The 10,000-nt window shown below is 38.4% G+C and overlaps 1 protein-coding gene across 4 annotated transcripts in view; it reads left to right on the top strand.

Annotated features, from left to right (window-relative positions):
- Positions 1–9,375, top strand: part of LOC138010845 (beta-2 adrenergic receptor-like) — a 10,067-nt gene extending 692 nt beyond the window's left edge. Inside the window, exons 1-2 of one of the 4 annotated variants that reach the window (XM_068857860.1) lie at positions 4,311–4,727; positions 6,773–9,375. In XM_068857860.1, the coding sequence (XP_068713961.1) occupies positions 6,895–7,890 (996 nt within the window). In that variant the 5' untranslated portion in view covers positions 4,311–4,727; positions 6,773–6,894 and the 3' untranslated portion in view covers positions 7,891–9,375. The other 3 variants (XM_068857859.1, XM_068857862.1, XM_068857861.1) reach the window with 3 other exon arrangements.
- The last annotated feature ends 625 nt before the right edge of the window (positions 9,376–10,000 follow it).

Raw genomic sequence — 10,000 nt, 5'->3', positions numbered from 1 at the left:
AAGAAACTAAAAAGCAAACTGAAAAATGATACGGTTTCGTATCAGATTATGACCCAGTTTAATAACATGACAATAAGTGGGTAAGCTTTGCGTAGGACCGAAAAAGGGAAGATTATCTTTCATAGAAAACAAGAAAACTCTGAGAAATGGAGTAGTTCGAAAGCATAAGAACAAGAGCTCCCAAAAGCATTGACGGATGCAATTGAGATGAAAGCCTTGACATGCAATTTGAAGTAATTACTCAATGAGAAGTTGCTAATATCCATGCGTCCAAATGGACTCGGAAGCACACTATTATGTGTCGATGAAAAAAATAAAGTATTGAATGTAGCTTGATTTATGCCTTTGCTTGGTTCATTTTTGCCACTGAAAAGGTCGGTCATTTCAAATCATCCTCATTATAATCGATTCTCTTTCATAATGGTCTTTCACACAAGGGATCGTATTGTCTCCTTCCACGATCCGGTTTTTATTCTTGTTGTTCATAAGAATCAGCTTCTCTTTTTTTCATTTTATCTTGCTTAAATCTTAACTATCCAATTTCCATGGACAGAAATATCAAAGCAATTGCTGTTCTTTTCTTTTATTCACCGAATCATGATAATCCTGGTGATATCTACATGGCAAACAAGCGTTCATGCAAAGTAATAACAAAATAGTCACTCATATACTTCACAGTACACGATTAACACCTTGCAGGTCTTTGAAAATCCTAGTGTTGTGTCTTAGATTGTTTTTGGGAAAAAATGTCGATTGAAAGTTATAGTGATTTTAAATCAATATAAAGTATATTTACTTTTTTACAGCACTTGTCACATTTATGTTTCAGAAATTTCCAACTTGAAGTAGATATGGATAGCATACTCCGGGACAAAAAATCACTCCTTGTTTCATGGCAGCTTTAATGTCGATTCGAATTAATACTCTGGTTTTTTTTCTTATGCTCCTTTAAATTACGAATGACTAGCTGGCACTTTTTTCTATTACCAATTAATGATCTGCTTCGTCAAGGAATTGTTTTAAATACCTTAGAACAATTAGGATTCAGAATTTAAAAAAAAAAAGCATTACCCAGTATTCCTTGGAAATGAATAATGCGCTCGATATAACGCTTATTTACAAATTAAATCTTTAAATCATTGCTGACGAGTAGTAATCTCGGATTATTGAAGAGCATTCGACAGTAGCGTTGGAAGCAAAGAAGGACGTCAAGGAAAGAAGCAATCTCATAGGAATAAACAATCGTCAGGTGCGTGATCTTCTTTTTGCGCATATGACGTATCAATGCATATACGACGTAACTCAAGATGGCGCTGAAAAAGCAGGCGAACGAAAAAACGAAAATTTGCTCAAGCTCACCCCATGCACAGGATACCCAAGACTAGAATCGTGTTCTCTTGTCGAACGCAATAACAAAGTTGAAATAAGGTTTACCAAGGAATTCTTGAAAATATTAAAATTCAAAACGTAGTGATAACATCTCATTTTATTTTAGTGTATTATTCCTAAGAGCTATTTAGATCTTAATATGAAAATAAAATTGCAAGAAAGTTGCAAGAAAACAGTTTGATTGTTGACCTAAGTACGGTAATATTGGTTGAATGACAGGATCGTGGACCCCCAAAAAAAATCTTTGAGTCATTTGGACGCAAATAGTGTCAGCGGACATGTCCAAAACGATTGAACGCACTCGAAACGCTTTTGGCTCTCGGTAGATATTTAATCCCACGTTTTCATATAACTGGTTGAGTTTGCGCCGGTTGCCGATCCTGGTTTATGCACTAGGCAATTATGTGAGGACTTTATCTTGAATTTTCAGCGTTCTGAAAATCAATTAAAATCAGTTTCCTTTGCTCCTTCATTAAGCCTTCAAGAGATATTCGGAAATGCTCCACTATACGATAAAACCGTGACGTTGTCGGTTTTTTGGTACTTCTATTCTTCGCTCTGCTACATTTAGGAGATCAAAGGACACATTCATATCTTGCTTTCTAAAATGGTAATTCTAGTAAATCAAAAATTATCCTATTTTCTATTTGTTTTCCAGTCGTAAGTCCTGAATCCAATATATGATTTTAATGCATGAGTCTTTGATTCTTCCACTGCAGGAGTTCCACTGATTACCAATTTGTTGATGGAAAGAGCGTAGAGCGGTTTTTAATTGAGCCCGGTGTCGAAAGTTATTAGCGAATTGCTTTGGTTTATGATTACTTTATTCCGTGATTGGTTCAAAGTTCTTGCTCCACTTTTTCAACCAATCAGAAGTGAAACCAAAACCAATCGTGGCTCGCGCTCATTTGAAAAACCGCTCTAACTCAGGAGCTCTAACTTCTCTCTAGAAATGCCAATTTAAACGGCTCGAGAAAGCTACATGTTCGGCATATAGACAAGAATACCAAAATGGATTAAGAGTATAACCACTACTCAACCCAGTCTTTCGATACTGAGCCGGTTTCATAGTAGAATTATCATGGAATTTAAATGAAAGTCCGTGTTTTTTTTCTTAGCTAGAGGGAAACTTCTCCGAAATTTCTTTAACTGAGAGAAACGTGACAGACATCAAGGAGATTCACATCTCCTTGAACAGAACCGGCACATGGATCATTTATTTATCCATTAAAATTATGAGAACCTACTCTTGCTAAAAATATTTAAAAAGTACAAGCTTTTGACCGCCTGAACTGTGGTCTTTAACGGGTGAAACTGTAAAAGAATCATGATAAGCAAAACAAGATAATAAAAACTGAGGATACTGTATCGTCCAGGGAGTAGACGTCGGATTGTTCCCTTCAGTTGTGATGGTTCGATCTTTCCGATAAGAAAATACATCGGATTCATGTTAATATTGGGACAAACATTAGCTCTCAGTCTTATAATATCGAGGGTAAAACTCAGTTCGACTTTCTGATAGGTGGTGGTGTTGCTTTCCCGTTAAGTCTAGAAGTCTCTTTTTTATGCTTTAAGAAGCCTTCTGGAGATAATGAAGTTTTAATGTCTCTTAAGTTATTTGTATATTACAAAGTTTGCTAGCATTTTAGCTCGATTTCATGAAGACTTGCTACAGACGTTGGTCATTCATTCCTTAGTAAATGGACCGTTAACAACTCTATTAGGAATTGAGAACAGATAAAAAATGCAGGAGATCATATTACACCGCCTTTCCACAATTAACAAAAGCTTGAGCTATCAAGCCAGGAGTTCTGTTCATTCAACACAGTGAGTGTCAATTGTTTCCTTCCTCCTTCTCCGAGGCCGTCAGGAATGATTTAAAACTTAATGTTGCTTACGTCCATTGCCATAGAAACTAAATTTAGCCACCTCTACTTTGTTTATTTCTTGGCATAGTACATTTCGTCAAATGGATCGTGGATTATCATTTAATTTTCTTTTTCTAGAACTCCTTAAGTAACTGAAAAAGACGTAAAGGTAAAAGGCTTTTGGATGGCTACAATTTAACTAATGATCAACCAGTACTGATGCATCCAGCTTTGGCTGGCAGCTTCTGTTAGTTCATTTGTTCAAGCGGATTCCACTCTGCAGCTTTTTTCCGTTCACTGAAGGCGTCAATGCTAGTCACTTATGTGGCTCTCTTCGACTACTTGTAAAATATTTTTGCATCTTAACAAACAAGTTAAAGTGTTTTCCACCATAATGTAACCTTGCTTTGGAACTGATAATACATCTTCGTGAGAAGGTGAGATTCATCGACAAATGGAGATAGGTTTGTACCCTTGATAAATGCAATGGTAGTTTTATCAAGAAATATACAATTATCCTCTTGTTTGTTTTCTATCAAATTGGTAGTGATGATTTGTTCTTACCACACGAGGTCGGATTAACGGGATCGTACAACACAGCGCCCATTTTCTTATTCACGGACGAGTGCCCAGCAAATCACTCAGTAAAACCGGATAAAGAAAAGAAAAGAAAAAAACAACCTTAGTACAGACGTCCATGACCCAAAAGTGTCGATCTCTGTCACTTGGTCTTGGCCCATCCCCCGGGCCCATCCGCTTATGATATTTTAAATATCTGAATTTAGAATACAGGTCCGGCCAAGTAATGGGCCTATCAGCCTATCAGTTTGCTGGCACACAATATTTCTGGTAATAAAGCGAAATTTCTATCCTCGCGGAATCAATGAACGCCTTTCATTCCAGTAATAGCAAAAGCTCCTCCACACCCTCATAAAAATCAACAACACCTACAATTCCTCTATTCGCTCTAACGAAGGGATAACGCTCGAAACGTGGAAATTCGACCTTTATCAACTCGTTAAAAAAAAAATCATGGTAATAAAGCGGAACTTAAGAAACATTGTCACGATGTATTTTTCTTGCGGCATACGCTCAATCGAATGCACAAATACGACATGGATTCATATCGTGTGCCAATATCTCCAGAGACCGGCTGTGTTTGCAAAGTCTGTTCATTTTAGCAATCCTGAATGTTCCGCAATTATCGTCAAAGAAAAATGCATCATTTTCCAGATTTTTTCGTTTCTCACTGCTTAGCGATCTTTCAGATTTTCTTAGTTATGTTCACAACGTGCAGACTTGAAAAAACGTCGTGATATTTTTAAATACGTGAGCCTTGAAATGAGATAATCATTTCATGGACGGAAGCAAAGTTAATCGATACCGAAAACGAGAATCCGACAGCACTTAGAGGAGAACCCCCGAATGCACGAGAACAGCTTGACAGGGACACCCTAACTTCCTATGCAGGTGATTCTTGTCAGTTGCTACTTGTATATTTCGAACAGTAAATGAAGAAACATATTCGAGTGATTATAGAAGGGACTCAACGACTCGCTTATGAGTTCAGTGAACCAGCGTTATTCATATTACCAAGATCACTTGTGCTTGTGTATTAATTTAAATTTTTTTGATGTTCTAGAATAACAATCAAATACAAAGTCCAGTTAAGAGGATTTTCAGAAATCTATAGGGATTTCGAAATGTTATTCAAGATTCAGTGCACCAAAATGAGCAAAAGCTTACTGCAAATAATGATATATTTTATTTGTTGAACGCACCAAACTGATCGAACTAAGTTACTTGAAAATATAAACAGATGGTTTGTTTAATGACATTTATCTTAACTCGAATTTTCGGAGACTTCTAAAACAACATTTGGTTGACAAGACCGACAGACGGAAAAATAATGAAACATGTTTTTTGCGGACACACAACACGGTTAAGGAACTGCAGCGTTTTGTACGATTTGGGGCGTTCAACCAAGTGGTGTTTTTTTTCTATTTATTCTTACGTGTTCGTTTTATTTTTTTATAACACCCCTTCATACACTGTCTTATTTACCTTCGAATTTGCATAATTGCATATGCTCCAGATATGCCTTCAGGCAATCATTTGAAAAACTAGTTAATCCATGGCACCAAGCAGCCGGGCCGACACTATTTTCACAGCAACACTAATCGACTACGTATTACTTTGATCTACTTACGTCGCGGCATTGTGAAATTTGATGTAAGGCAAATGCTTAAGTGTTCCTTTAAAATCAAGGACACTTTAGTGTGCAGTGGATTGGACCGGATAACTGGCTCACCCTGAGGTAGGTAATTTAGGTAGTCTTTTCAATCAGTCACGAAAACTCGCGGCGGCAATTTTAGTCTTCCACTCCAATGTGGCCGCATTCAATTCAACCACCTCAGCTCTTATAAAAGGAAATTCAACCGTTGTGTGTTTTCGAGCAAGCGGGTAATGTTTTCAGCCAGCCAAATATTGTCTTCGCTAGTTAATTAATTGGAAGCAAAGATTTAACCAGGATTTCACTTTGGTCCAACCGTACTGGTTAAGATAATTTCGGGTCAGAGAACATATTGGATGAGCTGACCATGTGGCAAAAAAAATGTACTTTCTCGCTGTATACCAAGATTACTATATTATTATAATATATTTGTGAACCTCAAGTTCCCACCTTCCCATGATGCTTTAGAAAAAAGCCCACAATGAATTTTATCCCTTGATTACTTATATTCAATGCAATGTCTTCGGTTGTTACGTATGACAATGGTGAAAACGTATTGCCTGTTGAAAAACTTAGTTTAATTTAGAAACTAAGCCTTGTGCCTAAAAAAAAAAGAACTTTATTTAAGTGTCTAGCTGCTCTAGCGCTGGCTGGAGCACTAATTGGGGACACTGTAAACTGAAATTAACAATCAACTCAAATCAGTCAAATGTTGGTTTTTGAGGTGCTAAACATTTGCTAAACACTTACTGTATGACTTAAAAAGGATTTGATACCCTTGTCCTAAAGTTCGAGATCCATTTATCAGGATTTATGAGTGCGTGCGGAAAGTTTCCTTGACATTGCCTTTTTGGAAATTTGTGAAAAAAATTGTAATGGAAAATCTCATTAACTGGCGCTGTGAACATGCGAGATCATATTGGGCTGCATGAGAACAATTTAACTTGGTCAGTATCACATTGGGTGCAAAACATGTCAAGGAAAGGTCACATTTTCCCTTGTGCCGATTTTATTATGTACAAATATCTTTTCAAGAAATGAAAAAGCAAAGAAGAATTTGAAAGTTGCAAAGATTGGCCTAACAAGGTGAATAACCGTATTCTTTAGCATGAACTAGTTAGAGTATCCCAAAGAATTCTATACAGTTGTTCTACCGCTGTGCATACAATACTCTTACCGAAAATGGTGATGAAAAAAGGGGTTTACTTGTTAAGTTAACGATTTTAAAACGCTGCTGATGTAGTGCGCATGTACCTCAGACGTAATTTGTTTTCATCTGCAGTTTAAAGATCTGTTCAGGTGTCTGCACTGCGAATTCAAATTGAACCGAGGGAAGCCAAAGGAAGACTCTGACTCTCCCATAAATCGCAAGACACTGTTAATTCTAACATCGAGCATTGTTTCATGGCGTCAAATGAGAGCAGCCTCCAAGACCACCCCACGAAAGATCATGGAATTCCTCCTGATACCGTACCTGCAATGGCCTTTGGAATCTTGATTCTGATGATAAATAGTTGTGTCGTCTTACTTATCACCTCGTATGCGAACCTCAGAACAACGAGCAACATTATCCTTGGTAGTCTAGCAGTGTCAGATTTACTTGTGGGATTAATTGGAATTCCTCTTCTCGTGGTGTGCAGCTCAACTTTCTCGTCTCCCGTGTGCGTTAGTTCCTCCACTTTTTTCACGTTTACGTCCATGTCCACCGTGTTACATATCACAGTGGTGACCTGCGATCGTTTTATCTACATCATGTGGGCTTTGCGATACGATGAAATCGTCCGGCACGGAAGAGTGTTGACAGCCCTTTGCCTGACCTGGTTCATTAGCCTGACATCGCTTGTTCGCCTCTCCTGGACACTGAACGTCAACATCATCACAGCCAAAGAGGATCTCGGTCTTGAGCAAGAAAAGGAAACTATATACTGGCTGTTCAACTTCATTGCGTTTTTCTTCATTCCTCTGGTTGTCATGGTCGCTCTTGATGCACGAATGCTGCTGCTTCTTCGAAGACAATGTCAGCGGATCGCGCGGGAGAACCTTCCCGCGGCGTTCATGAAGCGAGAGAAAAGGATGCAGAACCGACAAAGACGAGCTGTAATTACCTGTGTGCTGTTGCTTATCCTCTACGTTATATTCTGGTTGCCGTTTTTCATTCTGGAACTCAGTCAACATCACTTCGGCGATCAATTTGGTGTCCCCAAAGAAGTGAACGTAACCATCTACTACTTAAGGCTCTTCACGTCTCTTTTCAACCCGCTAATATATACCCTGAGGAAGCACGACTTGAAGAAAGCAGCGAGGGGGATTTACGGTAGAGTCTTTCCTTGCCATCGGGAGGACGTTTTAAGGAAAAGCTTAACTGAGCAAACGCCACTTAGCTGTCCAACGTACGTATGAAATTCATTCACTGGAGTAGTTTTACATGAACGGACACCAAAGAGATGTTCTGTCAGATCTTATAGTGTGTAATAAGGAAAATACACTGAGATGTTTTCTCTGGGAAAACATTGCTTTAGTGACATACTGTGAGGTGCTGTGAACCACAAACTTAACGCAACATTGCTCCATAGTCCGATTGAACAAGGAAAATGATGTCAAATAGAAATGGTGCCTGTCGAGGCTAGATTACTAACAGTAAAGACGGAAAAAACGATCTTTCCAGAACCTTCAGGTAATGGTACTGTCAGTAGCTTCTCTTGGGCTCCTATGTATGGTATGTAGTTTGGGGTATGGCAGCAAACAAAGGGGACTTTAAGAAAGATATCTCAGTACAGCGGCAACGTGGACGGAATATAACGTGCTTTCTCTGCTATGTCACTGCGTTCCGCCGCAGAGGAAACGTTAAAGTTCTAATCAGCAGAAAGGCAACAACACGTTGAAATAGGAAGGACACGACCAGTTGTGTTTATTGGGGACGAGAAAAAGCTAACATACAAGAAATAAAGTAGTGGCGGAGAAAAAACGAATTACATCACTGTAAACTACGAGACTAAACGTAAACAGCATACTAGGAAAAATTAAGCTCGGCAAGGTGCGAACGGTAAAACTGGCTGTGTCGAGTGACTAACGCGAGAGGCGACAAGGCTTAAATACCGAGATGTGGCGTAAAATCCCTAGAGGATCAAACTGCAGCCATAAATGCAAATTACGAACATAAAGACATCAACTTTGATCACAAAAGCCTTTGTTTACTGATAAATAGTGGCCTTATATGGCGTTTTTAAAAAAAATAGCGGCAACATCTTAGTAACCAAGCGGGACTTCCGAGAGTTTTATATTTGCATACGAACGGGAAATTCAAAATTCAGAAAGGCTGGCAGGAAGGCAAATTCTACCATGGGGAGGGTATCTTGGGACCATTCGTCTAAACACTATATATATATATAGCTGCATTGAAGTGATCGGTAGGGATCATCGTTGCTGGCAAGAAAATCCAGTGAAATGATTGAAAGAAAGATAGCGGTTCTATAAGCATACGAAGTGAAATGAGAAAAAAAGGCTTTGTTCTATCGTAAGCTTCAATTCTCTAATTTCTATTCGAAGTAAACCAAACAAGAGACTTTTAAAGAAAGAACGGCTGAAATTATACTTTTCCTAATACTAACCAACCAAATGTAATTTTTTTGCTCAGACTTTTCACAATATTGCTTTATCTGATGTCTGTGTTGGTACCCTGTGTTTGTATATATGTCTTTTATTTTAACTTAGAATTTATGTTTATTTTGTATTTTCTTTCTTTTCTTTTCCTATGAAGAAATAATCTCCCGTAAAAATTAAAAACCTTGTAATTTATAACATAGGGCTAGTCTTAGTCTTAACTATTTTAGGCGCTTTCTCCCTCTTTATGTCATTTTAAAGGGTGAAAACTACAATAAACTTTAATTCTCTTCAATGCCGGTGTCATCTCTCTATATTAATTTCCAATTCAAGCACGTGGCCATGCCCATATATAGGCAAAGCCAAACATGGCAAACACTACACTATGTTGTAACAGTTATGGGGATAAACAAATGAATAAAATAAAAAAGAAGAAAAAATAACAAATACATTTTTTTCTACGAATTGGCGTGCCTCGGGAGGCGCGGTGGCCTGACGGTTAGCGCGCTGGACCCCGGATCGAACGGTCCGGGTTCGAGCCCTGGCCTGGTGATTGTGTTGTGTTCTTGGGGAAGACGATTTACTCTCACACTGCCTCTCTTCACCCAGGTGTATTAATTGGTGCCGGCAAATTTTATTCTAGGGGTAACCCTGCGATGGACTAGCATCCCATCCAGGGGGAGTAGAAATACCCGTAGTCGCTTTATGCTACAGTAACCGGAGATAAGCACAAGCCTGATGGGCCACTACGCTCGTAGCAGACTTTTGCTGGTGTGCCTCTTCTATATGTCTTACTTATTGGAACACCCAAGTGTTCGCGTAAATTGTTTCATTGATTTGATTATAATTCTTTAAAAAAAATTATATCACTGCTGCTATTGTCATTGTTCTCAGCAGTTGGACATGTATT

The sequence above is a fragment of the Montipora foliosa genome, chromosome 7, assembly GCF_036669935.1.
Source record: "Montipora foliosa isolate CH-2021 chromosome 7, ASM3666993v2, whole genome shotgun sequence".
Taxonomy (NCBI): domain Eukaryota; kingdom Metazoa; phylum Cnidaria; class Anthozoa; order Scleractinia; family Acroporidae; genus Montipora; species Montipora foliosa.
The sequence above is the reverse complement of the archived record's forward strand: the minus strand, read 5'-3'. Positions and strand labels throughout refer to the sequence as shown.